The sequence below is a fragment of the Streptopelia decaocto genome, assembly GCF_964273445.1.
Source record: "Streptopelia decaocto genome assembly, chromosome: Z".
In the NCBI taxonomy this organism is placed as follows: domain Eukaryota; kingdom Metazoa; phylum Chordata; class Aves; order Columbiformes; family Columbidae; genus Streptopelia; species Streptopelia decaocto.
Genome location: NC_138657.1, coordinates 71,153,633 through 71,181,419, shown reverse-complemented (window position 1 = coordinate 71,181,419; position 27,787 = coordinate 71,153,633). Strand labels below are relative to the sequence as shown.

Here is a 27,787-nt window from a genome sequence, read left to right as displayed (position 1 = left end):
AGGAAGCTTCTTGGGGACCCGAATACGTGGGGCAGCTGCAAATAGCTTTTGCAGAGCCGGCAGCCTCCCATTCCCAGCCCCGGCGGATGCACTGCGGTGGCCAGCTGCCAACCCACCCAGGGGTGGGGAAAGCTCCCAAATGGCCTGTCCCAAGACAGCTGTGTCCCCAGAGCAATACACACACGGGGGTCTCCAGCCAAGCCCCTGCTATACAGCATGTGGCCAGGGAAAGGGAAGAGAGGAGACACACATCTGGCAACAGCTGGTTTTTTTTGAGGCATTCCAGCCCAGCCTCTCCAGTTCCTGCCTCAGACACTTTGCCAAAGCAGCCCTGACATGACCAGTTCCTTTGGGGGTTCAGTAGTCCCAGGGCTAAGGTGCCAAGTTTTGAGAACTGGGGGAACATGGTGACTCCCCTGCTGTATTTCCTGCTGCTTTTTTAACCAAGTGCTCAGATTTCTGCTAGTTTTTCTGTTTCCACCAATAACCAGCAGCTGGTGCTAGTGGATAAAAATAGGACAGATGCTGACTGTGGGATTTGGGTTTCCCTTGAAAATGAGGGTATGCCTGTCTTCTGCTACCGACTGAAATTCCCACCTCTCTGAGAAACCCTGGTTCCTTTAAGAAAAGGCAAAACCTGATCTCTTTAAAGCCATGAGCAGGACGTGTTTTGTCCTGGCCACAGACCCCAGGCCCTCGCCAGCAACAGGAGGCAAATTTCATTTCATGCTTTCGTAACTTCCAATATGTTACTACCATGGAAAGGAGATGGCATTATCAACACTGGTGGAGTCACCAAACAAAACAGAGAGAGTTTCCATGTGGCAACACCCGTATGCGACCTGCTGAGGGCTGAGCAGAATATTTTGCCCTGAAAGGCTCACGTTTCTGGTCTGTCAGTGTGTTCCCATGATGCTGACACAGGCACCTGCTGCAACATGTGCAGGATACAGGTCGACCTTGGGAATGGCTGAGGCAGCGCAGCAGGGAGGGCGAGCAGAGACCATAACACCCACCTAAGCCAGAGTGCAGGGCTGTGTGTGCGTGCAGACATCACCGATACCCACACAGCCTGCGCTGCGATCCCTGCAGCATGCAAGGGAAAGACGTCATGGATGGTTTGCAGCGAGGGTGAAAGGAATACCAGGCTCTTCTTGTTCCGCTTCCTGATGGAAACAAGGTGCAAGTCTCCTCGGCCAAAGGACTTATTCCAGGCATTTTTATCATGGCTGCCCTCTAACCCAAGGTGTAAGGCCCAGGCTGAGCTTCCTTCCTCTCACCAATTCAGAGCTGATCACCATGGGACTAGCACAAGAACACAGAAAGCAATGAAAAACAGCAGCCCTGAGCCAACAGGGGCTGAGACCACAGAGCAGCCATCCTCAAAACTCCCAGCAGGAACATGTGTTCAGCTGCGTTTGATGAGGAACCCGCTGCACTCACCCTGATTGTTACCCCAGAGCTATCTCTCCTCCTGACACTTGGCCAAGAAAGCCCAGCCACTGCAGAGCATAGTGCTGCCTCCACTACCCCTGGCCAAACACCAGCTCTGGTAGCTACTCCCTGCTTTTCTGGCAACACCACGTTTTATTTCAGATGACTTATACAACATCAATTAGTGCTGGGCCAGGGACTCCAACTGATATCAGTGGCATTACACACCCTAGCCTTGCACTGCAAAAAATGAAACTGAAGTGAGGACACAGTCCTAGACCTTCACACCACACACAGCTCCTGGGGAAGGGTCCAGTGTTTCCCCTGGGATGCTCATGGGCTGCCTGGCCCAGGCACGGCAGATCTGCCCCTGCTCCTGTTTCAAGTGTGCTGTTACCTGTCCTGAGACAGGTCCCATGGGTGAGCCACCCCCGTGCCTGTCTCCCCTCCCCGAGCAGAGACACAACCTTCAATTTTATATTTCATTCACCTGTACAAGTACCCTCTGCTCCCCGAGTGGATTGCAAGCACAGTGATGCCTGCACCCACCTCCTCGCTGGGCCCTCATGCCCCCAAACTCCACACTGCATTCTGCAGCCTGAGCTCAGGCTCTGTCTGAGCCTCCCACAGACCCAGTGATCACAAACCAGCCCTGGTTTAGCAACCACCCTGCATGCAAGTCCCTCCCAGCTGCCCCTGGCCAAGGGGACGGGGCTGTTGCACCACCCTGGCTCTGCTCCACTTCCTGCGATTGTGCAGCTCCCCGTTACGAAAGCAGAGGTGGGGGCAGACACTGACTCCTCTTGCTTCCTCTGGGGGAAGCTGCTCGTTTCCGCTGCGCCGGGGGCTCGGGTACATGCAGGTCACACATGGGTGCTGCGTGCTCACAACATCCACTCGCCCCCAAAAGCGGTTCAAGAGTGTTTTCACACCCTTGAAAGGTGGCGAGAGCAGAGCAACTGCCCCACAAACTTGCACTGTTCCTTAACAAGCCCCTGTGCACGGCCACAGCCACAGGAAGGCAGCGCATGTTCCCCTTCGCTAGGCTGTGAGAGTGATCATCCACCAGCCTCCCTTTGCTTCCTTCCACAACACTCCCAGCCCCTCACCACAACAACCAGAGGACACAGTCACACAGCATTAATATTTATTTACATGTTATTAATAAGGAAATCATTATTATCCTGATCTAGCTGAAGAAGTGCCTGCTCATCACATGGGGGTTGGACTAGATTATCTTTAAAGGTCCCTTCCAAGCCAGACTATTTTGTAAGATTCTATGAAATGTCCTGAAGTAGGACAAGGAGGGATGATCAACAGGTACCACTAAGTTGCACTCCAGGAAAGGCACCGCTCACCAGCTCAAAGTGTCCCTGCTCAGCCCCGGGGAGCAACCAGAGCCAGGTGACCACATCACTGGGCAGGGCAGCAAAGGCCAGGCACACGAGGACACAGCTTTTAAACTGTCCCGTGGCCAAGAAAGCCTTCACAAGGGCAAGCAGCTCTGCTGCTCTCCGCTCCACAGCCCCTCAGCAGTCCCATCTCATGCACACCTTCTCCCTCAGGCCCAGAAGTCCTGCTCCCAGGGCTGTGGGAGATGAAAAGCCCAGCTCCTATAGATGGGGAAGAACACACACGGCTTGGGAAGGACTCCACATTACCTTCTCTAGCCAGGCCAGGAGCTGTGCCTGTGGCTCAAAAGCTAGCAGGAACAGGCGACATGCAGGGTCTGTCGCAATGGCAGGATCACTCCCTGTGAGGACACTGAAGGTCAACTCACTATCTCACATATAGGAATCATGCAACACTGCAGGATTACAAGGAAGGGAACAAGGGACAGACGCTTGCAGCCACCAGAGGCAGCAAGAAGTGTGGGATGCAGCCTGTTCACCTCAACCTGGGCAGGGAAGAAGCAGGGCAGCAGTCTCCATCACCAACTGCATCCAGCCAGATGAAGCACAGGCACCTCAGGCCCATCTGCCTTCAGCTTTCATGCCACATCCCCTCTCTGCAGCCCCAGGCTGCAGGCCACATCAGCATCCATTGCAAAGCTCCCAGCGTTTCCTACCCAATCTCAGATAGAGTCATGCTATAGACATACAGAGCATCAGAATAGGCCAACCCTAAAACAATTCCTCCCTAGTAAACCCTCTGAGCTGCCACCGATCAGGAGAGTATTCAGAAGAATCTGCTTTGATAGATTATCTGCTAACGCAGCTGTTTGTCCTGCCTGGCAGGGTGGCTGGAGTCACCCTGAGAGGCAGGAGGTGGCGGGGGTCACATCTCATTGGCATGGTGCTGCTGGATGACAACTCTGGCAGCACCTTCCATCCACTCCTGCCTCTTGGCTTTCCAGGCCACCAGCATCGCTGCCTGCAAAGAGTCGCTCTGGGAGAGCTGCTCCTGGGACTGGGGAGGGCCCAGCTCTGAGCCCGCTGTTGCTGGAGGATCAGAAGACGAGTTGCTGTAGAAAGAAGATCTGAGATCCGGGTCAGGTGGGCTCTGCTCCTCTTCCCATGACTGACTGAGGCTGCCCAACAACGAGGGGTCCTCAGGCTCTGGAATGAGCCCCTGTAACGCAGCCTTCTCCTGCACTTCAGGTGCTGCCTGGTTCGGGAACTCGCGGATCTGCCGGGACAGCACTGCAAGAGAGGTAGAGCCAGGCCTGTCATTGCCAACCTCTCGCCATCCTGCTCTGAGCACAGGCCATTACAGAGCCCATAGAGAGGAACACACTGTTCAGCCACAGCTGCCTTCTCCCAGGTGAGATGGGGAGAGGAATGCTGCACAGCTTGGTAATCAAAAGGGACTAGATCCCTCCAGTTTCTGCTATTGCCCCTGCAACAGGGCTGAGGAAGAGTCCAGAGCTGGGTCGAGACAGCAAAGCCAAACCTAGTGGTGACCCCTGACAAGGGGCTGCTGGGTTGGAGGCCCCCATCCAGAATTCAGGCTGTCTCCGAGGAAGGTGCTGTGCCTCAGAGGGCAGCACATCACCTGGAGCCACGTCTCAGCCCCCGGGCACTCACCTCTGAGCTCTGGCTGTGGCTCTCTGCCGCCCAATGAGCAGATGTTGGGGGAGAGAATGAAGCAGAAGGACAGAACCAGAACCTGGAAACAGGAGAACAGCAAAGACCTCAGCAAAGGACATGGATAGCATCACCAGCCTCAATAAATGCCTCTCTCCCAAACTTCTAAGTACAGTAGAGACCCCTTCCCAGACACTGGGCCTGAAGCCACTCACCATGGTGCAGCTTTTTGCTGTGGCAGTTTTGGTGGTGGACTGGATCACCAAGGCCTGCAGTTTCCGCAACTGCCTGAGCAGTGACCTGCATGAGAGCAGGCAACACCAATTAATACAGTGGCTGAATCAAGTCCTGCATGTTCTTCTCCTCCCCCTTTGCAGCCCTGGACAGGCCACAATCCCAAGAAAAGGAACAGCGTTCCCCACATCTCCTGTCACACCCAACAATGAGAACTCACATGTTCTGCTCCTGCAGCAGCTGCACCTTCTTCTCCAGCCTGTGGTTCTGAGCTGTGCAGGCTGCCACCCTTCCCAGGAAAGATGAACAGCACAGGGAAAGAACAAAGAGATTTTGTTAGCCAACAGCAGGGACTTCACCAGAGTCTCTCCTCAGGTAATCAGCCACCACCTCTGGGTGGCTGAGGTAGAGAGAATTGCTCCTGGAGTCTACCTGGCACCACCTGGAGCAAAGCCCAGAGAGTAATATCTCACACCAGGTTTGGGGAAAGATGAGCCCTGCCCAGTCCCCCAGAGAAGCACCAGGCTAATCCCTAAGGATGCTCACTCCCAGTGACACACCAGCTCTGCAGATCCACAACATCAGGCTGTACTGCAACATAGCCTGACCTGGAGAATACGCTGGACTTTGTAGGCCAACACCTGGCTTGAACAAAGCAAGCTCTGGGCCATCTCCAAGCCTAAGAGAGCAGGGCAGGCTATGCTTCAAGCTTCTGAGCCCCTTGAGGAGAGCTGCTGCCCTACAGTCAGGCTCACTTTCTCCCCAGGGTTGGCAAGACTCCAGCAGCAGCACAGCACAGCTGCTTGTGACCAACTGCCCTCTGCTCCTGACACCTGGTAATGTCGTTAGCACAACTAACACCCTTTCATCAGGAGAGCACCATTCTCTGTGATCAAGCACATCACATAATCATTCCCTTCCCCTCATTATCAGGCCCTGAAGGTCCTGTGCACCAAGTAGACAAACCAAACAGATTTCTTCCTCCCCTCCCTACCAGCCTCAAGGTTCCTGGGCGCCAGGCCGGTTACTCCCTTCCTTACCAGCCTTGAAGGTCCTAGGCACCCGGCCAGCCCGGTGTTGTTGACGACCCTGTCACAGAGCAGGGAAGCGTAACAGCACACAGAGCACTGTCCATAAAATCAAGCAGTTACAAGTCCTAAGGGGAAACTTGGACCATAACTGCTGCTGGACAGTGAGACCCAGGACCCCCCCAGCCAGGGACAACTCCACCATCATCAGCTTCCTCCCATGACTGAGGGAGTAACTCATATTCCTTTATATAATATTTGAGTCTGGATTATGATCATTATGTTGATACAGCAAACCATGTATTAAGATGTGACTTCATCAGTAGAGGGTCCAGGTGATTAGAAATGATAAACTAAGTTTTATTAGGATCTAGGTGATTAGGAATTACAAGTCACAGGGACATGGTTTAGAAACAGACTTGACATTACTAGGTTAATGGTTGGACTTGATGATCTTCAAGGTCTTTTCCAATCAAAATGATTCTATAAATTCTGTATTACACTGCTAATAGATTGCACTACATTAATTCTGCTTGTAGAAATGTTGTGCTATTCTAACCATAGTATGTAAAGAACATTAAACCTAAATTGAAACTACAATTTAGTGCCTTCATCATTCTTCCAAAGATCCCTAACAGAATCTTTCTGTGTCCCCAGTGTCGGGTGACACTGTTGTGTACCCATACCGGTTTTCCAGGCCATCCACGTAGATCTTTTTCCTGCGACGACTATTCTGGGCTGATTGCTTGTTCCGGATCTTCCGACGTACTTTCTTCAGAAGCCGCTCTTCAGTCTGCAAGGATCATTTCTCATTAGCAGCAACCCTAGGGCACTGGCAATCCAGCCCTCACAAATCCTGTGTACATTTCTGTGTTCGACCCACGTGCTTTTGTCCTCTGTCTCTCCCACAGCGCTGAACAAACTGCAGGAGCTGCAAGGCAAACCCTGGTCTGCTGCTGCAGCCAGCAACTTCCCTGGTATAGAGAAGTGAGGTAAACCTAAGGGAAATGAAAAGCATGCAGCTCATAAGCCACTGAGCAAGTGGGGAAAAAAACAGCTGGAGGCATTTGTGGTGTAACTGCCTCCTGCAAGCAGTCGTGAGTAGTGAGACTGACAGCAGCCAGATCTCACTGCTCTCTGTATCCACCCAACTAGCAAAGCAGAGGCTGCTGTGCATAAGGAGTCCCCCAAGCCCTGAAAGGAGAAAAAAGACATCAAACCCTGCCACACCCTGCTTTCAACACAGCACTTGGGCACCAATGCTCTCATCAAGGCACTATCCTGTATTTTCAAACCTTGACTCTGGTTGAAGCATTCAAGTGGTCCAAGCCTGTTTGGCAGTTACAGGCTATAGCAAGGACTCACTTTGGTTAGTGGTAGACAGGTTGGTAATGAAACACCTTCTTTCTCCAGGAGCTGCTTCTCCTCCTCTGTCAGTACCAGCTCTGGGAAGTCAGACTAGAAAACAACAAAAATACACCTGCTTAGAATGCAAAATAAAGTGAGTCCACCTCAGAGCAGAGAGGACAAGCACACAGGACCAGGACCAACGCTCCCAAATCAGCATCATGCTTCTTCAGAGATATGCCCCAGAAGAGACAAGCCAGGAGAGGAGATGTGAGCAGAGCAAAGGCTGGGGCCCACACGCGTGGCAGTCAGTACCTGCACAATGGCTTCAGGCACAAGCTGGGGTTTGGCATCCACAGCAACAGTAGTGAGGAAATCAGAGCTCTGTTCCAGCGCCTTGTCTGAGCCTTCCAAATCTGTCCATGGCCCTGGGGAAGGAAAGGATCATGGGCCTCAGTGAAGCAGCACCTGACCAGTCAGCTTTGAGTACCATGAAATCACAATTTTACAGTGGCAGAAAGACACTAAATTAAGATCTCTCCATCACTGCCTGGCAACCACCCAAAAAACTCCACCGTGGGACTACTTTTCTGCCTGTACCCAGGACAGAGAGAGCCCATGCACACCACTTACCAAGGTCAATGGAAACATCTCCTTCTGCCATTTCAGACCTCACACTTTCCAGCACAGGCCAGTCCTGATGGAGGGAATAGTTGTGATCAACCTGCACAATGTCTGAACTCCGAGGGCTGTCAGCAAAGTCACCGCTGGAGGTATGGGACAGCTGCTGATCCTCGTAAACACTACTGTCAGTCGTACAACCCTGCAGTGTGACTGGTTCATCTTCAAAGGGGCTCAGCAGTGAGCTGATGAAGTCATCCATCTCCTTGTCCAGCAGCTGTGGAAAAAATATTTTGCTCAGCAGGGACCCAAACCTCCTGAACCACAACCCAACAGTGATTCCTCCCAAAGAACTCACCTCAGGCTCTGGCAGGCCCCAGTCTTCCAGCAGACCATCTTCCTCCCCTGGGATTTCAAGGCAGGGAGCATCATCCTTCAGGAGGAATTCAAGCAGGTCCTCATCTGCCAGGGCAGACAGCTCCTCTGGGCACGACATCTGAGCAGGACACCCAAAGTGAGCACAGGCTCCGGGGCAGAAACCAACACTCCTTTGAGATGTCCCTCAGTCCCTGCAGACAAAGCCTCCATGTGCAACAGCTGCCAGGACCCTGCAGCAACAACCAGCCCACGAGTATCTACCCAGCAAGGCTGTTGTACCAGCACTGGTGGCCCCACCACACCAGTTTCCCCACCAGACTATTGGGACCCAGCCACAGGATCCATGCTCCACCCAGAATGCAGAAGCTTCAGTGAGGAGAAGGAAAGTGGAAGGGCCGCAGACCTTATGCCATGGAAAGCATGCAAGATCCTTCTGTTCCATTGAAACCCAAAGGTGTTGTACCCCCAGCATGCAGCCACTAGGACCTGCCTCCTGCCACAGGCAAGTTACTAAGAGAAGTCATCGCTAACTAAAAGGTTAACTAGAAGGGTTTTATTAGTGATTAAACAATGATCAAATTATAATTAATCAACAACTGAATGAAAATGAAATGGTAATCAAATGGTGCTTAAGAAATAATTCAATGCTAATTAAACAATTATTTAAGTGATTATTTAAACAATCATTCAGGCAGCACTCAAACACTCCACTATTCACTACACTTACAATAAAGCTATAGCTATATCTATCTATATAACTGTTAATAGCATACAATATACTTTTAGGTTGAATATAAAATGCCACTTACCTCGCTGTGGATATCAGATGCCAGGTGAAGGGTCGGTCAGCCTCGAGCAGTGACTTTGAGAGGGTCCCCTGCCCCAGGGGAGTTCACCGCAGTGCAGCTCACTGTCGAACCACTGAGCTTGGCGGGCTCGGTGAGGCCACAGGCATTTATAGCGTGAAGCAACAGCCTCGTCTTCAAACTCAGCCTTGTTGTTTGTGCGAGCGTGCAGCTGGGGCAGTTTTATTTTTGTCTAGTCCCAGCTCGGGCCGGTGCTGTTATCTCCTGATAAGACATGGCCCTGACTCCTTGGTGCCTGAGAAGATGCTGCCTCGTGGGGTTCTCAGGGTTTGCAGGGCCACGGCAGGTTTGGTACCAGGGTCACCTGCATGTTTGTGATGCCTGAACCAAAGTACTGCTGTCAGTCAGGACCTTCACGTCTCCCCATTCGCTCTGTTAACCTTTCACATCTAGCTAGCAGGTGTCACATTCAAATAAAATTAGAAAAAAAAAAAAAGAAAAACCACAAACCCAAAACCACCCAAAAATAGGCAGCCAGGGCAGACCCCAGCCACCGGGAGCTGGAAGCTGGTGTGCGGGGCTGTCCTGCCAGGGGGCACGGCCAGCGGCAGGCACAGAGCAAGGAGGAGAAGCGGAGCTGGGCAGGGCCCGGGCAGCGCCACGGACACTGGGGACTGTCGGTGCAAGGAACGGGCGCTGGGCTGGAGAGGGAAGGCTGAGGAGGGGACGGCAGCAGGCGGGAGAGGAGCCGCTCCCCAGCCCGGACACCCACCCGAGGGACCCCAAGCACCTCTCACAGACCCAGCCATGGGGCTGCAAGCGCGGCGCCGGCCTGGGGCACAGCGGCAGCCAGCGGACCCCGCCGGGCAGCACAGCCCAAGGCCTGGCAGCGCCGGGGCAGGGCCGCGGCCCCGGGCGCCCCACCGGCGGGCTGTCAGCGCCGCGCCGCCCCGGGGCAGCTCGCTCCTTGCCCAGCAGAGCCTGTGGGGCGAAGGCGGCGGTCCCAGAGCAGCCGGTCCCGAAGCCCCCGGCCCGTCCTCACCTCCGCGCGACACGCCCGGCCACGCCGCTTCCACGGCACCAGCGGTGACGTCACCCGCCTCCCGGCAGGTCCCGCGCGCTGGGCAGCCCCGCCCCTACCGGGGTGACGCGGCGGCGCCCGGTGCCCATTGGCCGGTGCCGCGTCGGTGGCGGGAGCGCGCGACGGGGCGGGGGCACGCGGCGGCCGGGAGCGGGGTGAGGGGGGGGCGGAGGGGTCGGGAGTGACCCGGGCGTGCGGGGGCCCGGAGGCGCCAGGGTGCGAGCAGCGGGCAGAGCGCGGCCCCGGGCAGAGCGCGGCCCCGGGGTGCGGGCGCGGAGCTGTGCCCAGCCCCGGGGCGCAGGGTGGGGCTGCGAGAGTACCGAGAGACGCGTAGCCCCGGGCTTGAGGCCGGGGCGCGGGGCGGAACCGGGCGGAGCGCAGCTCCGGGACACCGTGCCGTGTCGTGCCGTGCCGCCCGGCGGCGCCCGCTGCCCCGGCGCATGCGCGGCGGGGGGCGGCGGGGCGGGAAGCGGGCGGTGCCGCCCCGCTCTGCTCAGCCTCGGCGGGGCCGCCGCGCTGCTCCTGCCCGCGCAAGGTACGGGGACGGGGGACAGGGGAGACACGGGGTCCCGGTAGCCAGGGAGGGGGCGCTGGGACACGGGGTCTTCATGACTGGCAGCGCCCTGGCTCCCGGGGGGCTACCGGAAACGGATGTCCGGGAGGAGCCCCCCCGTCCCGGTTACCGGGGGTGCGGGGGGGAGTAGCTTTCCGGTTACCGGAGCCTCCGTGCTTCTACCGGGGCTTCTGGCCCGGGCTGCGGTGACCCCGGGGGCTTCCGGGAGTCGGTCACGGCTTGACCGGGCTCTGGGCCGCGCCCCGGGGCTGGCGGCACCGGGCACTGACGCCATCGGGAGCCGGGGCAGCGCGGTCAGGCACGGGCGGGCGGTGCCGGGCCCCGTTAACCGTGGGCCTGTCCTTGCCCTGCCCCGAAATAGCCACCCTAGGCCTTGGCCCAAAATCTCTGTTTGCCAGGCCCTGGCCAGCATCCGCACCCCAGGGGCCCCCGGGGACCAAGTGGGAGAGGCTGTGGCTACCACTCCTCGAACCGGGGTGGGGGGACGAACTTCGGTACCGGCTTGGCACGGGGGCGATGGTGTCCCCCTGCCCACCCTGCCTGTACTGGGGGGAAGTGAGTGGGAAGGGTGTCTCTGGCCCGTGGTGCGGTTTTGGGTGGGGACGCCAGAGGACATGCTCGCCATGGCTGCAGTGAAGCCGGGGCAGCTCAAGCAGGCAGCTCCCGCTGATCATCCCGGGACAGGCAGCTGGTCGTGGCCCCCGAGGATGAGGCACTGGGGTGGGACATGTGGAGCTGGGGTCTGTGCTGTGGGGCAGGACTGACCCCCATTGGCAAGAGTGTGGGTCACCACCGTGCCCTGGCTGCAGCACCTAACTGGGCAAGGGAAGCCCTGCCCCATCCTCTGCCCGTTCCCTGCCAGATCCTGCCCGCACCCCCGTGAGCTCCCCAGCCCTTTGAATCTGCCGGCAGGATGTCTACATGCTTCTGCCGTGGCTTCATCGCTGGCTGTTAGACCCATATTTGGTAGCAATAATTGTTTACTCCCTTCTCCTCTCTCCCTGCGCCTCGCTGCTGAGAAGGGGAGGGGACATAGTTTTGGGATCTTTAGCTTTGCCAAAGCCCACAAGTTGCCCAGGGAAGGGTCCAAAACCCCCCCTGTAGACCATGGGGTGAAACTCCCTAGTGCTACATGAGCAGGTGATGGTTCATGGGGACCACTGGCCATGGATGTTGCTTGCTCACCAAACGGCAGTGGTGGGAGCTTAGCGCATACTAATGTGTCACATCCTGGAAGATTTTGAGAAGCAACAAGGCTGGGGAGGAGGAAACAGCATCCTGTGGGGCACCCTCCTTTTTGGAGTTGAACCTTGTTGACTGCTGGACAGAGATGCCCCCCAAAACCTGGCTCTGTTCTCCTTTCACTTTCCCGTTTCTGCCTGGCTAGTGGTTCAGCAGCGGGAGAGTCACTTGCCCTGGCAAGCGTGGGTGCCCAGTTCAGGTCACCTGCTGGTATCTAGAGGCCATGGTAGCACCCACTGCTCCCAAGCAGCACTTTTGGGGTGCTGTGCTGGAGGGCTGCCTCACGAAGAACGCAGGAGAGGCTACAGGTGGAGTCACCAGCCAGGTGTCCTGTCCTCCTGCCCTTGTCCTGCCTTGGCAATGTGCAGTCTGGGGTTGCCACCATTTTTGCCCCCCACCTTTGGAGATGCGGTGATGCCTGTCAGGAGCAGACATGCGTGGGGAAACACTGGTGATTAACGGCCAGAGCTGCTTCACCTCAGCGTGGGTGAGCTTGCAGGCAGAATGCGGCCTGTGATCCCCCAGCCCCGCTACCCGTCGCCTGCTGGTTTCCCACACCAAGCAAGGCCGGAGGATGCTCCCACCCCAGCTGTGGGTAGCAGCTGGGTGGTCGTAGGGGTGCTGTGGGGCCGGGGCTGGCCTCGTGGTTTGCTGTGTTCCCCAAGAACAAGCTCAGCCCCAGCTGGAAGAAGCCGTTTTACTGTGCAATGCGGATGCACAGCTGGGAAAGAGGAACTGGGCTGAATCAGCTCAGCAGCACTCAGCACCATCCCGGGCTGGGGCTGTTGGCTCAGCCTTCCCATTGGCACGGGGCTCAGCCACCCATGCCCCAGTGCCTGCCGTGGCTGTGTGTACTGATCCCATACTGGAAAACCTGGCTAGAGCCAGGTCTGCCTTCTTACTGTGTTAATTTGTGCCCTGGTTCATCATGCTGTTGTGCAGATGCTGGCCTGGTACCTGCCCGGCTGTGCTGGTGGCTGTGCTGGCCAGACACACAGCCTGTGGAAAACCCCACAGTGAGGCAATTTGCAGCTGATAAAGCTTCCTGCAGCCAGCTTCCAGCCTGGGGGTGGTCAGGAGTGGGGCCTTTCCCAAGTGAAATTAGGCATTACCATAAAAAAGAAACACAACGCACCAAACCTAAACCTAATCCATAGTCTCCCTTAGAAAGGGCACATTAAAAAAGGCAAAATTGTTACATTTGAAGATTTGCAGCTTGTTCTGGAAACTCATTATGAGTGTGCCAGCAGCCTGCTATCAGTTTTTTTTTCTTTTTTTTTCTTTTTTTTTTTTAAGATATAAAACCTCCTCTGTAACCGTTCTCGCAGTGCCGATGCAAATATAGCAGTTACATCACGTGACGGAAAACTTGCTCTCAGTGGTCCCAGCAAGGACACGGTGCCCACAACCATCCCTGCCTGACCCTGCCTTTAAGCAGAGCCTGGAGAGCTCCATCACCACAATGGTTTTGCTCACCTAGTGTGGGGTGGGATGGAGGAAGCCAGGACAGCTCCTGGGTTGGGTGGCACCCCATCAAAATCCCCTGCCCCTCATTTTGCGATCGATTGGCTCAGGAGCGTGCTGGTGTCTCAAAGAGTTGCACGCAGCTTGGTATAAAATGCAGAAGTGCGTTAATCTGACTGCCAGCTCACTGCTCCAGTGCCTTATCTGCCCTCGCATACCAACAACCGATTGAGAATGGGTTTGCTTGCTCTGGAGATGAGCCAGCACAGAAATTTGGTGTGTGTTCATCACAACTTGTTTTGTTTGGGTTTTTTTGTTTTGTTTTTTTGGTTTTTATTTCCACAGGGACAGCTTGAATTTCGCTGTCCTTTTCCTTTATTTTTCTGGTTTGCAGCACTGGGCTCCCACGCTGTCTCATCCCTTATGTCTAGTCGGCTTTTCCTCCTCCATGTGGTACCCAGAGGGGAGAGGTCTGCGTTGGTGCCCTTGCAGGAGGCAGCAGATTTGCAAACCCGGTGTGATTAATTGTCGTGTTTGCTGACAAATCTCTCCAGGGTTTGAGGAGGTGTACTTCTTAGGCAGCAGAGAGCATTTCTACTTTAGACATTGATGTCAGCAAAATTCAGCTGCTGGAGCCAGAACTGTTTCCCTAGACTATGGGAATTAAAATGAACTGTCTCCCTTCCCTCAGAGGACTTGCTTGATATTGTGAGCACCTTCCCTACCAAGCTGTGTTGTTTTTGTAAGAGCAGGAAGGCTTGAGCAGTCAGTCATCCTCCTGTGGGGTCTTGAAAAGCACGGTGGTCCCCATGAAGGATATCCTAAGGGGAGCCTCTGGTGCAGGGACTGCTCTCGGGTGGCTTTGGGAGGGCAGAAGGAGGCTGCAGAAATGGCAGACCATAGCCTGGCTCCTCTTGGTTCCTCTCTGCTGTCCGGTGTCCTCCCCTCCCCTTCCTCCATGGTCTCTGACCTTGTCCTGACAGTGGCGTGTTCTCCTTTTCCTGCAAAGGGACGGAAAGCAGCTTTATGCTCAACTCAAGAATATTTTTAGATATAAAGAAGATGGCCTGGTGACCGCAGCCGCCTGCCCTTCCTGTGAAATATCCAGAAAGCCCCTTCTACAGCAGGGTGTTCCTCATCCCTTTGGCTCCACAGCTTTGCTAGGGCTTCTGGCTGGATGGCAATGGCACAGGCGGCCACCTCCGCCTCCCCCTTCCCGCTGCCGCCGGGCTCCCTCGCTCCGGACCCGAAATGCATTTCATTCCTCGTCAGCAGAGGCAGTGGGGGCCGCGGGCCTCCGCAGAAACATTGCCGAACGGCTCAGGAATGCAGAGCTGGAGCCACTCCATGTGCTGGCGGAGGCGGCACGCTCCTCCATCCCTGCCTCCCTCCCTGCACCACCAACATGGCTTTATGGCTCTGCAGGAGCAGGACCCCTGCCCTCTGACTCTCTCCTGGCCAAAATCAGATGTAGGAGCCTGCTTTATCTATCTCAGATCCTACCACTAGCTCACTTGGGTCTGTGGTTGGGAGCAGCCCGCCCAGGTGTAGCCGCTTCTGCGGTGGATCAGAGCTGGCAGCTTCAGGCAGGGGCACACAGGATCGACGTGTGCCACTGCGGTGCACAACAGGCAAGGGAGGCTGCCAGCAAACCTTGGCCAAGAACCTCCCTGGGCTGGGCTGAGGGTGCACGTGGCCAGCAACCTTTCACTGACAGCCATAATAGGAGGCCTGGTAGGAGAAAATCAATCTAAAAGAGAATAAGCAGATATGGTGCAACCCGCCGTTGCTCTTGCATCCTCCCACCAGCTGGGGTTTAAGGACAAGGCAGCCTGGGGTGAGGCAGAGCAGAGGACTCCTTCCCCGTGAGCCTGCTCTTGGGGAGAGGAAAAGGGGTGTCACTGCTGGGAAGTGTTGGGTTGGGGCCAGCTGGGAACCAGGGATACTGAGAAGGATGGGGAGAAAGACCCAACGCAGAGACCCCAAGGCATGTGGCAACCTGGGAAGGCACTGAAAGCTGCTGCACAGTGTGTAAACCCAAAGGAAAAGGGGTCTGACAAGCCCTGCAAGCTGTGTCAGGCAAGCAGGGCGCTTATTTGCAACCTCCTTTTACTTCTGTGACTTCTTTCTGATTTTACTCTGCTACAAAGATATCACAGTTCTAATTAGGTGTTACTAAACCTGGTGTATTGGAGCCCTGTTGAGGGGTGCCTGCTTTGAAGCTGATCTATGCAGTCTTTCAAGCTTGACGTTGATCCTTCAAGCTGGACCAGGCTTGGGGCCTGTTTCAGATGGCAGGGTGCATCTCTCAGTTGCCCTTGTAGTGACACCTGCAGTGGCTGGTCCCTTGCCCTCATGTGCATCATCCTGTGCGCAGTTTCCCCATCCTTGGGTTTGTGCAGTAGCTGTTGCCATAGACCTTGATCTGTGAGCACTCGCTTGGTGTGAGTGGTACTTTCCCTAGGTAATTATTTTTAACGGGCAAGTTCAGTGCCTGGTGCCCTTATCTCATCTCCCCAAGCAGCTCCGGGCTTTTCCATCCCTCTGGATCCATCAGTGCCTGGGCTGTGCTGGCTCAGCACCATCCGCTGACAATGTGGGGGGCCCTGATAGCCAGAGCAGACCTTGCCAGCTTCGGGTCAAAGCTTGGTTTTCCTCTTGTGGCTTCTGTGTCATGGCAAGTTTAATTATAACCCCTTCTGTTGCGCTCTCCAAGCTTATCTCGTGTGCTCCCACACACTTGTTTCCTCCGAGCTGGCAGCATCTCCGCTGGGTACCAGCTACTGTCACTCCCATGGGCAAGCAAAATTTGGCACCTCAGGAGGAGGAGATAAGGGTCCCAATGCTGGCCAGAGACCCTGGGATCAGCACGGCGCTGGAAGTTGGGACCAGGGCAGCGTGCAGCCCTTACTTGCTGCTAGAAGCCATACCCCAGCTTTTGGGGAGCAGAGGTGCTGCCAGAGGGGAGGAAGAGTGACCCTGCATGCCAGAGGTGCCTGCAGTCAGAGCTAACCCGTGTGTCTCCTCTGGCAGGTGACGCAGGAGTGGGGACAGCCCAGCCGCCACCATGGTTGCACTCTCGCTGAAGATTAGCATCGGCAATGTGGTGAAGACGATGCAGTTTGAGCCCTCCACCATGGTGTACGATGCCTGCCGGATGATCCGCGAGCGGGTGCCCGAGGCCCAGATGGGACAGCGTAAGTCCACAGTGGAGCTGCCTCCCGTACCAGAGCCACCCTGGCTTAGCTTCTGGCATTTCACCAGTCTCCCTTCCCTCTACTGTCTCTCTGCCTGTCTGGTCTTTCCCAGAGCAGTGGTGGGTGGGGGGAGCAAAGTCTACTTCCTTCTGTCTGCTGAGGCATGGGGCTGAGCTCCTAGGGCTCCCTCCTTGACACTCCAGAAGGAATTTTGGGGTTTTGAAGGTAGAAAACCACATTTGGAAGTGAAACACTCATAATGCAATTTGAGCCTCCTGCCCTTTCTGTCGCTGCTCCTCTCTCCTACTTGCAGCCATCACCTCTAGCCAGGTCTAGGTGGATTTAAACAGCTGCAGCGGTTGTAGCAAGCATTGATAAACCATATAAGTTAATTTTTCCTTTCTTGGGGGATATATAGTCATCTATCAGGTCTGTCCTGCAAGAGCAGCTCTCTGACAGACCCACACTGGTGCTTCATTACCTTGCTAAGTCTTCTCAGCTCTAATATCTCCCTGCTGCTGCCAGGCTCAAAGTTAAGTTTATGGCTCATGAGCTTATGATATGACTCAGGCCCACGTGGAAGTGGCCTGACCTTATCGTGGATGGTGGGGCTGGAGCTCTGGGACATCATCTCAGGGGCTGTACTGGATCCCTGCCCCCCACAAAAGCATCTGTGCCACAGGGGAGAGGCAGCAAACAGGAGGTCAGGAGTCGTGGGAAGAGGAGGGGGAGTGCAGCGACATCTGGGAGCAGCAGATTCTGGGAGGATGGAAGGAAATGCCTTCTCACGCCGTGCCCGGGTAGCCAGCGGTCTGTCCGACCACGACTTTCAGTTTCAGAGAGGGACTGGATGTTTGTGTGGATGCAGGGCTGTGGTGGTGTTGGAAGGAGCTTTGCATTTCCTACTCTTGGGTGTGAGCCAGCCTGTTTATAAAAAAACAAGGCAAGGGGAAAGCCTTGAAGGGAACTGCTTACTCCCGAGTTCCTTTTCAGTCACTCACTGCGTTTTTTTGCCTATCAGTTCCTTGCAGCTTTTGTTTCTCTTTGCCCAGTAGCACTCGGGGGTCCCTTTTTGGGGTGCCCTGGGTTTTTGTCACCTTCGGGTAGGTTTCCAGCTCTGCTTTTGCTCTGTTTCAGGAAGTGCTTCTCCCCGCCCAAGCTGTGGATCTGGAGCAAGCTGCTCAGTTTTCAGTGCTTTAGAGTTATCCTCTTGGAATTTGCTTGAAAACAGCTTTTGAAAAAAAAAGAAAAAAGGGCAAGCCAAGCCTCCCTGATTTTCTGCTCCCTATTTAGTAGGATCCTAATGGCAGTGTTAGCCAGGCAAGAGCAGGGCGGCTCAGGAATTTGTCCCTCCCCGCAGAGAGCTGCCAACGGAATGACGTGTTTTAAACAGAGCCAGCCAAGACAGCCTGCGGCGCAGGGTTGTTGCAAAGGTGGAGAAGGACCTTCCCCAGGATAAAGCCAGGCGTGGTCTTGGCCTCTCGCAGCAGGAAAACAGGATGAACCCTGTGGGTCTGAGCTGGGGTGCCACTGCCCGAGCTCCAGCAGCGACACTTTCACTGGGTATCCCAGCCCTGAGGGAGCAGGATTTGGTGAACAGCATTTATTCACCACCTCTGAGATCTCGTAAGCTGTTACGGAAGTTCCTTTTCCCGAGGCTTCCCATAGCAGAGGCTCAGGCACGGATTCCAGAAATTCTTCTCAAATAAATAATTTATTCTCAAGGTACAGCATAGCAGCTCGAGCTGGTGCCTCCTGAAGAGGGACCTCAGCAGAAAAAAGCATGGATAGTCCAATTGCAAAATTAGAGCCTCGGGTCTTCCTGTTCTTCACAGAATCTCTTCATTTTTGTCAGGCAGGCTGTCAGTCAAAGCCCTGACCTTCACTCGCTATTTTGCATCTGCAGCTGAAGAAAAATACATGCTTGGCAATAGCCAAAACATTCTTCTGTTGTCATCTTTTGTTAGATGCTGTTCTTTACTTATCTCCAGGGACGCAGCTCCCTTATCTTCTATCTTGGAGATTTAGGGCCTTTTATACTTAACAAAGCAGAAGCTTCAAAGGTTCACAGCTTACAGAAGTTATGCTAAGCAAACTTACTTATTCTAAGTGAATTCTATATAAGCAGTTTCTAATCAGGTTCTGGAAGAAGCACGGTATCTAATAGTTCAATAAGCTAAGGCAGTCTATTCCCTAACATAAGATTTGATGCCATCCCCCTTCAGCCTCCTCATCCGGAAGCAGGGGCGTCCCAGCTCCTTCAGTCCCTCATACCAAGGGTCCATCATTGAAGTTGCCCCTGTCTCTATGTTTTCAAACTCCACCACATTCTTGTGGGGAGCTGCAGACCACATCATCACAGAGTACTCAGAAGTATGGATGTGCCTAAGTTTTTTAGACCAGTTCCCAGCACCCACTGTTTTACTGACGTGCTTTGGCCACGGCTACATGTCACACCAAAGATTTCAGAGAGCTCTCAACCACAACTCTAAGCTCTTCTTTCTGTTGTGACTATCAGTTCCAAGTTCAGCATTTCGTAGGCATGCTTCAGATTACTTTTTATGTAGATAACTAGGGTAGAAGCATGTACCTTGAAGCTTGCTGGCCAGCTTTGTTGCCCACTCATTAGGTTTAGGCTCCAGCATTCATGGTACTGCTGTGCTTCATTCGCTGGGCTGCACCAATGCACATCCCTGGGTACAGGCTGGCGTCTTGGTGTCCCTGTTCTGCTCAGGATTACCCTGGAAGAGACTTTACCTGTTTTTCAGCCAATGATTTTGGGCTGTTCCTCTCGGATGAAGACCCAAAGAAAGGGATCTGGCTGGAGGCTGGGAAGGCTCTGGACTACTACATGCTTCGCAATGGGGTAAGCATCCATCCCACATCCTTCCAGCTTGGCTCCATGCTTGCATGTGCCCGCAGTGTGGAGGTGGTGTGGGTGCCTGCCCTGCTGCCTTGCATCGTGCCCTGCAGCACCCCACATTCCCCCCACAATTGCACTGAGAAAACAGGAGCTGTTGGGGTGACAGTGGGATGTGAGCACCCCACGCTGGTGCCACCGCTGGAAGCTGTACTCACTGTGCTTGCAGGACACCATGGAGTACAAGAAGAAACAGCGACCTCTGAAGATCCGCATGCTGGATGGGACAGTGAAAACGGTCATGGTGGATGACTCCAAAACTGTCACAGACATGCTCATGACAATCTGTGCCCGAATCGGTGAGAGGAGTGGGCAGCAACAGGGGAAGGAAGGGTCAGGGGGAGAGATGTTAGCATCTGGTGGGGGCCTGGGGGAGCAGTCACAGCTCTGCAGCTGTTGACCTGGCAGTGAGGATGTCCAAGGGGTGTGTGACACTGGGGAGGAAACACTGCCTTGCACCCTTGCATTGCTCCAAGCTCTATATTTGGCAGCAATGTTGTGCTGAGCTTAGTCCTCCACTGTTCTGCAGGCATCACCAACTATGATGAGTACTCGCTTGTTCGGGAGATTATGGAAGAGAAGAAGGAGGAGGTTACTGGCACCCTTAAGAAGGACAAGACCCTCCTGCGAGATGAGAAGAAGATGGAGAAGCTCAAGCAGAAGTTGCACACAGATGATGAGTGTACGTACCTGAGCATCCTGGGGATTGAGTGAGCCCATGCCAAGGTAGTGCAGAGGGGAGCAGGGGCCCCTGCAAGTGGAAGAGCTGATACGGGGAGTGGAGAGGACTGTGGTGAGGAAACATGTGCCCACACTCCTTAGAGTGTCTCCTACATGGAGGCCCAGGGCAGAGGGGTGAGAGCTGGGGTGCGTCAGACAGACATCAGCTTCTTGCTCTGCATCCCATCCATGCTCATGCCCTGACCTTGCCCACAGTGAACTGGCTGGACCATGGCCGGACCCTGCGCGAGCAAGGCATCGATGACAATGAAACGCTGCTGCTGCGGCGCAAGTTCTTCTACTCCGACCAGAACGTGGACTCGCGAGATCCTGTGCAGCTCAACCTGCTCTACGTGCAGGTACAGCTCCCCGGAGCACCTGGCTCCATTGCCATGTGCCAGCCCCTTGCCAGGGCTGGTGGCTGAAGGTTTTGGCCAAGAGCTACCACAGGGTTCACTTCAGGATGCCCAGTTGTCCCCTGGGTAAGAGCCAATGCTGGCAGTCCCAGCCCTGCCCTCTGCGTACTCCAGAGCTCCCCTGAGGATCCCATGTCTCCTGTTTGGTAGGAACCATCTTGAAGTCCTGCTGCTGTTCCTCTCCCAGCCTTGGTGGTGGTCCCCATAGGGGACAGCTTCGTCCTAGATCCTCCTCTTTTTCACGGCTGCTTCTTTTAAGTCTGGGAAACAGGACCTACTTGATGTGGAGGAGAACGGTGAAAGGGCTGCCTTGTTGCCCAGCCCACAGCGGTGTCTTCTCTTCCCACACAGGCTCGCGATGACATCCTGAACGGTTCCCACCCCGTTTCCTTTGACAAAGCCTGCGAGTTTGCCGGCTACCAGTGCCAGATCCAGTTTGGGCCGCACAACGAGCAAAAGCACAAGCCAGGCTTTCTGGAGTGAGTGTCCTGGAGAGCCCCAGGCGGCTAGGGCAGCTTGGCAGCCCCCAGCACTGCGCCAGCACACAGGGCTGGGTGACACAGATAGTTCTGGAGCAACTCTTTTCCTCGCCGCAGCACAGTGCCAAGCATGGAAGTCCATGCTGGCTGCAAGGGGTGCCAGACCCCCCATCCATTCTGTCCCTTTGGCACCCCCAGGACATGCAGCCAGCTCTCATGGGGGCACCCTAGAGCACTGTATGGTCTCCCCTGATGCCACATGAGGGGCTGCATCCTCAGTATCTCCACCCCACTGAGCAGGGCAGCTCCTGGGGCAGTTTTCATTACTACACTAACCTCTCCCTCATGCTTCCTACTCCCGAAAACTCCCAGCCTGTGCCCTGGCAGGGGTTTGTCCACGGGTATGGGGTTTGGCCTCTTTGTAGTTGGAGACAAATGCTGGCTTTGGGCTCTGCTGCTAACAGCTGACTTGGCTGTCTCTTGGCAGACTCAAGGATTTCCTGCCCAAGGAATACATCAAGCAGAAAGGGGAGCGCAAGATCTTTATGGTATGTGCAGGGGAGGTGTTGAAACCTGGGCTTCTTGTTCCTCCTTGCCAAAGGTTGAGGCTGCTCTAGTCTCCGAAGGCAAGACATAGCAGCTTGGTGGGTGAGAAACAGCAAGAAGCTGTAGGTGGGTAGACAGGCAGCTCCTGAGGTCCCAGAGGTCAGAGGGATGCTGTAGCAGGGGCAGGGGATGCTGGTGAGTTGGGGAGAGCCTGGAAAGGCTGTGACAGGGCACAGCCAGGAGACTGTGGAGCTAGCGTGATGTTCTCTCTTTGCTGTTGCAGGCCCACAAGAACTGTGGGAACATGAGTGAGATTGAGGCCAAAGTTCGCTACGTGAAACTTGCCCGTTCCCTCAAGACCTACGGGGTCTCTTTCTTCTTGGTCAAGGTAGAGCAGCAGTCCCCCTGCTCCCACCTCTCACCAACCAAAAGTCCTCGTCTCCAGCTGCTACACTTCAACCCACGTTGCTCCGGTTTTCCCTGAGTGTCCGCTATGCACTTCTCCTTCTTCTTGCTTTTCCCTGTGAACTGCCTTCCTGCTCCTTGGTTTATGCTTTTTCTCATTTTCAAGCCCCATGTTTGTGGTTGTTACCACCAGAAAGTGTGGCCTTGGGGGTGTTTGGTAGCCACAGCAGGCCTCAAAGGTCTCTGCCTGGACGGATCCATCCTGGGGACAGCCCACAACCCTTCTGTCATGGCCCGCAGGAGAAGATGAAGGGGAAGAACAAGCTGGTGCCGCGGCTCCTGGGGATCACCAAGGAGTGCGTGATGCGCGTGGACGAGAAGACCAAGGAAGTGATTCAGGAGTGGAGCCTGACCAACATCAAGCGTTGGGCAGCCTCGCCCAAGAGCTTCACCCTGGTACGGACCAGCCCTGGTCCTGCACACCCCTTCCCCAGTGTTGACCCTTTTTGGGGCTGCTCTCACACCAGCCCCTCTCTTTGGTGTTGCCCCATGGTGGGACAGCCTTGCCCTCGTGTGGTGCCTCTCCTGGCTCTTGTTTTGAAGGCCGGCTCTTGGGTGCTTAGCGCATACCAGAGGGGCTCAGGATGGCCGCCAGTGCCCAGCTCCGGTGCTACCCTGTGCCCTGCCATTGCAGGATTTTGGAGATTACCAGGATGGTTACTACTCGGTGCAGACAACGGAAGGGGAGCAGATCGCCCAGCTGATTGCTGGCTACATTGATATCATCCTCAAAAAGGTGAGGCGCTGCTGAGAAAGGCACTGAAAACCAGCTCCTCTCTGGAGAGGGGTGCAGGGTGCCCATGCCAGCTGCCTCCAGACAGCCATTGGCACATGGTGCTGCTGAGGGAGCTGGAGACAGGACAGAGGGACCCAGTGGCCCCAGAACAGTGCCTGGTCTGCAGGAGGAGGGCAAGGGTGGGAAGTATGTGCTGGCTGAAACGTTTTCTCCTTTCCTGTACAGAAAAAGAGCAAAGACCACTTTGGACTGGAGGGAGATGAGGAATCCACCATGCTGGAAGACTCTGTGTCTCCAAAGAAGTAAGTCCTCCAGGATCAAGTTAGCTTCCGAGCAGAAGTTGAATGGAGAGTGGGCTCCAGCCAGGCTTGCAGAACAGCATATCTGGAAGAAGAGCTGCCAGTCCTTTGGTGGCAGCGCTCGCACAGAGCCTGGTGCCATGGCTGTGGGTGTTCCTTAACCTGGTATTTCTCCCCATTTCAGGTCGACTGTCTTGCAGCAGCAGTTTAACCGTGTAGGCAAGGCGGAACTGGGCTCAGTGGCCCTGCCAGCCATCATGCGGACAGGGGCTGGAGGGCCAGAAAACTTCCAGGTGGGCACGATGCCGCAGCCTCAGCTGCAAATCACCAGTGGCCAGATGCACCGAGGGCACATGCCTCCCCTGGTAAGCTCTCCCTGTGCCCGCCGTAGGGCACAAACTCCAGAAGGTGCCCATCAGGCTTGTGTAGACCCATCAGTTTTGGGTCCGTGGCCAGGTGTTGGCTTGCTGTGGAGAGCAGGGGCTCAGTGCCGCTGGCCTCCTGTGCTTGCTGGCCTGGCTGAGCTGGCATCCTCCTGCACCCGCTCTGCAAACTTGAGCTACACCTTGGCATTTTCCTTTGGCCCGTAGCCTCAGCTTCTCCTTCATTTTGAGCTGCCCCAAGCTGCTGTGCCTGGCCAGCCCCACCAGTGCTGTGGTTTGCAGCAGAGCCCTGTGCCTGGCTTTGGTGATCCCCATGTCCTCAGCAGCTGGAGAAGCACTTGGAAAAGGCCACGAGAAGGCTGTTTTCTTTGGCACTGCTCAGCCTGCTGTGGGGCTTGCTGTAAAAGCCTTGTGGGGTCCCACTGCATCTGCTCCCCACTCCTTGAGAGCTGGTTAACTATGAAAGTTGCTTGTACCCATGGCGGATGGGGCATTTCCAAGTGGGAGGTGCAGAGGGGAAACTCCTTTTTGCTAGGTGCACTCCCCTTTGTGGAGGCACCTACCTAGAGCATGGTCATCAACAGCATGTTACGCCATGTTGCAGAAAGGCATGCGAGCCAAATATTTAAGCCCAGATTTTGAGCCTCCAGTGTGCCTCAATCTGTCTCTGTGTTGCAGACTTCAGCCCAGCAAGCCCTGACTGGCACCATCAACTCCAGCATGCAGGCTGTGCATGCAGCCCAGGCCACGCTGGATGACTTCGAGACCTTGCCACCTCTCGGGCAGGATGCTGTGAGTGCTGGCTGAAGGCGGGGTGCTCAGGGGGACCTTGCTGGAGGTTGTTGGCTGGGCTAGGAGAGGACGGTTGCATTCCCAGGAGACGTGTCAGCAGCTCCTGGGAAGATCTGCCACCTGCAAAGAGGTGGACTTGCATCCCACCCTGGGTGCAGGGCTGGAGGGGACATTTGGTCATATTGCTTGGTCAGGATGGGCTGGGGAGTTTTGGGTGGTTGCAGCTCTTCCTTCCCTGTTTGTTGTCTGTTCTTTCCTGTGTCTCTCTGTGTGAGCATGGGTGCAGCTACCCACCACCTCCACCACCATCTCCTGACCCTGTTCTCCCTTTCCAGGCATCCAAAGCTTGGCGCAAAAACAAGATGGATGAGTCAAAGCATGAGATCCACTCCCAAGTGGATGCCATCACTGCCGGCACAGCCTCGGTGGTCAACCTCACTGCAGGTGTGTGGAGAGTTGGAGAGGAGGGATACCCCATCTGCAGAAGGCTTGGTCTCTCTTGTCTGGCTGAAAGTCATGGCTCCTGCCCTCCAGCAGAAACTGGAGGAGCCAACCTGCTCCAGCTAGAGCTAAATCAGCCTCAAATGCTGCTTACGTACCTGTAGAGCTGGCCATGCCCCTGCACCTCACCTTACCTTTAGATCCTTGTCTGTGCCCAACCCAGTCCTTCCTCCCAGCCCTCAGGTGATCAGCCATCCTCTGGACCAGAAGCGTCTTGTCTTGTCCCTGCCATAGCTCCAGGCCCACGCATGGCACAGTGCAGCTCTCTTTCCCCAGGCTCTCCTGCACAAACTCAACTGATGCAACAACCTTTCAGACTTAGGAGCCAGGGTGTCTTTTCCCCCACAAAGGAAAACCACACTAGTGACAGGTGTGGGGATGTTCTTGGAGCATCACTTGAAGTGCATCCCATCCTGACTCGTCTCCTCCCTGTGCAGGGGATCCAGCAGACACAGACTACACAGCCGTGGGCTGTGCTGTCACCACCATCTCTTCCAACCTGACGGAGATGTCCAAGGGCGTGAAGCTGCTGGCTGCGCTGATGGAGGACGAGGGAGGGAATGGGCGGCAGCTTCTGCAGGCAGCCAAGAACCTGGCGAGTGCCGTCTCAGACCTGCTGAAAACAGCACAGCCTGCCAGCGCTGAGGTGAGGGGCAGGAGGGACCCAGGGACTGAGAGGAGGGTGAAAGCCAAGGGAAACCATTGAGGTGAGGTTTTAGGGCTTGCTCATGAGCCTGTTGTTGATTTTGCCTCATTCTTTGCAGCCTCGCCAGAATCTCCTGCAGGCTGCCGGCCTCGTGGGCCAGACCAGCGGGGAGCTGCTGCAGCAGATCGGGGAGAGTGACACTGACCCCCGGTTCCAGGTGAGTGCACCTGGTGACAAACAGGGACACCCACTCCCTAAAACAGTCAGATTTTGCACCTGGCAGGACGGCTCCAGACTAAAGTTGGGCCGGCACCTGGCAGTGACTTTGCTGAGTGAGGGGACAGGCCATTGCCCATCTCTGTCCCTAGAGCTGCTGTGATATAACACCTCTTGTCTTGTGGATTCCCATGTAGATCGCAGAAAGCCGGCGTGCTTGGATCCTGCCTGCCTCTGACCCAAAGACGGTAAAAGGGGACTGTAGGCACGGCTTGATGGTCCCTGCCCTCTCCAACGTGAGGGGTGCTCCTCTGGGGACTATCAGCTGAACTCTTTGGAGAAGGGCTCTTGTCAAAAATCTGCTTTTCTGGTGGTTGGCTCTCAGAAGTCCATGCACTCGGGTCACCCTTGGGTGAGTGCTGCCCTGGGAGCCAGCTCCGCTCCTGTCTGCTGCTCTTTGCCTGTGGGAGCTGCCTGCCTGCCTGCCCCTATTGGAGATCCAGAGTGGCTGGAGCCTCATGGAGTGGTTTATTTTGACTGAGCTGACTTCCAGCCAGCTTGTTTTCTCACAACTGCTCCTTCCAGCACAAGGGAAATAGCACACTGTGCTGAAGAGAAGGATCCAGATGTAGTATAGACCAAAACAGACTCCATAAAGAATGGGTTTCTGTTTGTGGTGGCCGCACAACCTCAACAGGAGCAGAAAAGCCTGGACAGACAGACAAAGGGAGCAGAAAAGCTATGACCAGGGCAAGAAGCCATGCTTGGCCAGGTGGCAGTGCCAGGACAGGACAGCCCCAAGGGGCAGATCTAGGACGTGGAAGAGAAATTGCACATGTGCAGCAGGATGCTTTGCCTTGCAGCTGCCAGACCCGAGTGTATCTACTTCCTTCCTTGGGCTCAGATGCAGCGGTCTGGGGACTCTGGGGACTCTGGAGCTGGGTGCATGCGCTCTCTGGTCTCTCCTCCTGTCGGGAAAGGTGGCGGATCACAGCGGGAGCAGTCTTGGCTTGCAGGAGGCGAGGGGATGCTGGCACACATCTGGCTTGGTGACCAGAGGCTGAGCTGTCATAGGGTGCGGGGCCACTCACTGTGAGCACACACAGGGCAAGCGGAGAACACTTTCGTGCCTACCGAGGTCTTTGCCCCAAGCATTTGCTGGCTCACGCTGGTGCTGCCTGTTTTTGCTGACAGTGTGCCATGGGAGCTAATCCTGAAGGCTGCAGCATGCTGTCACATCTGATGCCCTGCGGGAAAGCAGTTTGCCTTGCGCTGGTCACTGCCTGTTGCAGGCTGGCCGCGCAGCCCCATGCCTTACCCACCACCCTCCCAGGGAAGGAGGCTGGTTGCTGTGTCCAACCTCTCCTTTAGGTCTGGGAGTTACAGCAGAGATATAACCCATCACTACTGAGCTAGAAAACAGCTGGTATGCCTGCAGTACAGGTGACCAGTGTGGGCAGCATCTCCCACTCACCTCTTGCTGGTGGGATGAGCCTGTGGGCAGGTACCTGCCCCCAGTTTGGCTGTGGGGCAGCCAGCTTGTGCCTAGCATTTGGCCTGAGGGATTTGTCACTTTTTTGCTGTTTGCCCAGGCTGCAAACCCAGGCAGAGCTGGTTGTGCCTTGCAGCAGCTTGTGGCTGTGCTTCAGTCAGGGCCTCAGTGTGGATTTTTGCCTGGGAGTGGACAATGAGCAGGTTGTGGGTGTTCACAGAATCACAGAATGGTTGGATTTGGAAGGAACCTCTGGAGATCATCTAAGTCCAACCTAACTACTAAAGCAGGTTCACCAGAGCAGATCACACAGGAATGTGTCCAGGCGGGTTTTGAATGTCTCCAGAGAAGGAGACTCCACAGCCTCTCTGGGCAGCCTGTTCCAGGGCTCTGGCACCCTCAGAGTAAAGAATTTTCTCCTCATGTTTAGATGGAACCTCCTATGCTTCAGTCTGTGCCCATTGCCGCTCATCCTATGGTTGGGCACCACTGAAAAGAGTCTAGTCCCATCCTCTTCACGTCCACTCTTGAGATATTTATAAGCATGAATAAGATCTCCTCTACGCCTTCTCCAGACTGAACAGACCCAGCTTTTTCAACCTTTCATCATAAGAAAGGTGCTCCAGATGCTTCATCATCTTTGTAGCTGTGATGTTGTGGTGATGCTGAGCATTGCGCAAGCTGCTCTGGGCAGTGTTTGTGGTGGTGCCATGGTGCAGGCTGCAGCACAGGGCCAGGCTACAG

The 27,787-nt window shown here is 55.3% G+C and overlaps 2 protein-coding genes across 8 annotated transcripts in view; one reads left to right on the top strand and one right to left on the bottom strand.

Moving 5' to 3' along the window:
• Positions 1 to 2,567: 2,567 nt before the first annotated feature.
• Positions 2,568 to 10,295, bottom strand: CREB3 (cAMP responsive element binding protein 3). Of its 5 annotated transcripts, none has more exons than XM_082074080.1 (11): positions 10,276 to 10,295; positions 8,878 to 9,327; positions 8,049 to 8,186; positions 7,703 to 7,967; positions 7,385 to 7,497; positions 7,088 to 7,180; positions 6,409 to 6,515; positions 4,915 to 4,983; positions 4,676 to 4,760; positions 4,461 to 4,542; positions 2,568 to 4,076 (listed from the first exon to the last, which is right to left on the bottom strand). In XM_082074080.1, exons 3-11 carry the CDS (start codon positions 8,184 to 8,186, stop codon positions 3,712 to 3,714), a joined length of 1,317 nt encoding a protein of 438 aa, XP_081930206.1. In that variant the 5' UTR covers positions 8,878 to 9,327; positions 10,276 to 10,295; the 3' UTR covers positions 2,568 to 3,711. The 5 variants fall into 5 exon arrangements, with proteins under 5 accessions (XP_081930206.1, XP_081930205.1, XP_081930208.1 ...); XM_082074079.1 differs by lacking the exon at positions 10,276 to 10,295 and adding an exon at positions 9,917 to 10,010; XM_082074082.1 differs by lacking the exon at positions 10,276 to 10,295 and adding an exon at positions 9,917 to 10,001 and having other exon boundaries at positions 8,049 to 8,259; positions 8,878 to 9,323.
• Positions 10,296 to 10,382: 87 nt separating this feature from the next.
• The window catches only part of TLN1 (talin 1), a 37,377-nt gene continuing 19,972 nt past the window's right edge, over positions 10,383 to 27,787 (top strand). For 2 of the 3 annotated variants that reach the window (XM_082074076.1, XM_082074075.1), the window contains exons 1-17: positions 10,383 to 10,490; positions 16,269 to 16,432; positions 19,201 to 19,298; positions 19,522 to 19,651; positions 19,882 to 20,034; positions 20,289 to 20,431; positions 20,840 to 20,967; positions 21,455 to 21,515; positions 21,797 to 21,901; positions 22,219 to 22,374; positions 22,613 to 22,714; positions 22,940 to 23,016; positions 23,198 to 23,378; positions 24,075 to 24,188; positions 24,524 to 24,632; positions 25,127 to 25,335; positions 25,454 to 25,552. In XM_082074076.1, the coding sequence (XP_081930202.1) occupies positions 16,303 to 16,432; positions 19,201 to 19,298; positions 19,522 to 19,651; positions 19,882 to 20,034; positions 20,289 to 20,431; positions 20,840 to 20,967; positions 21,455 to 21,515; positions 21,797 to 21,901; positions 22,219 to 22,374; positions 22,613 to 22,714; positions 22,940 to 23,016; positions 23,198 to 23,378; positions 24,075 to 24,188; positions 24,524 to 24,632; positions 25,127 to 25,335; positions 25,454 to 25,552 (1,995 nt within the window). In that variant the 5' untranslated portion in view covers positions 10,383 to 10,490; positions 16,269 to 16,302. The remainder of the gene's footprint in view (positions 10,491 to 16,268; positions 16,433 to 19,200; positions 19,299 to 19,521; positions 19,652 to 19,881; positions 20,035 to 20,288; positions 20,432 to 20,839; positions 20,968 to 21,454; positions 21,516 to 21,796; positions 21,902 to 22,218; positions 22,375 to 22,612; positions 22,715 to 22,939; positions 23,017 to 23,197; positions 23,379 to 24,074; positions 24,189 to 24,523; positions 24,633 to 25,126; positions 25,336 to 25,453; positions 25,553 to 27,787) is intronic. The other variant, XM_082074077.1, reaches the window with a different exon arrangement.

Coding starts and splice junctions, on each gene's coding strand:
- CREB3 (XM_082074080.1), bottom strand. CDS start 8,186: ATGTCGTGCCCAGAGGAGCTGTCTGCCCTGGCAGATGAGGACCTGCTT. Junction 7,181..7,384: donor TGCCTGAAGCCATTGTGCAG/GTACTGACTGCC, acceptor GTTGTTTTCTAG/TCTGACTTCCCAGAGCTGGT. Junction 4,984..6,408: donor GTGGATGGCCTGGAAAACCG/GTATGGGTACAC, acceptor TTTCCTGGGAAG/GGTGGCAGCCTGCACAGCTC.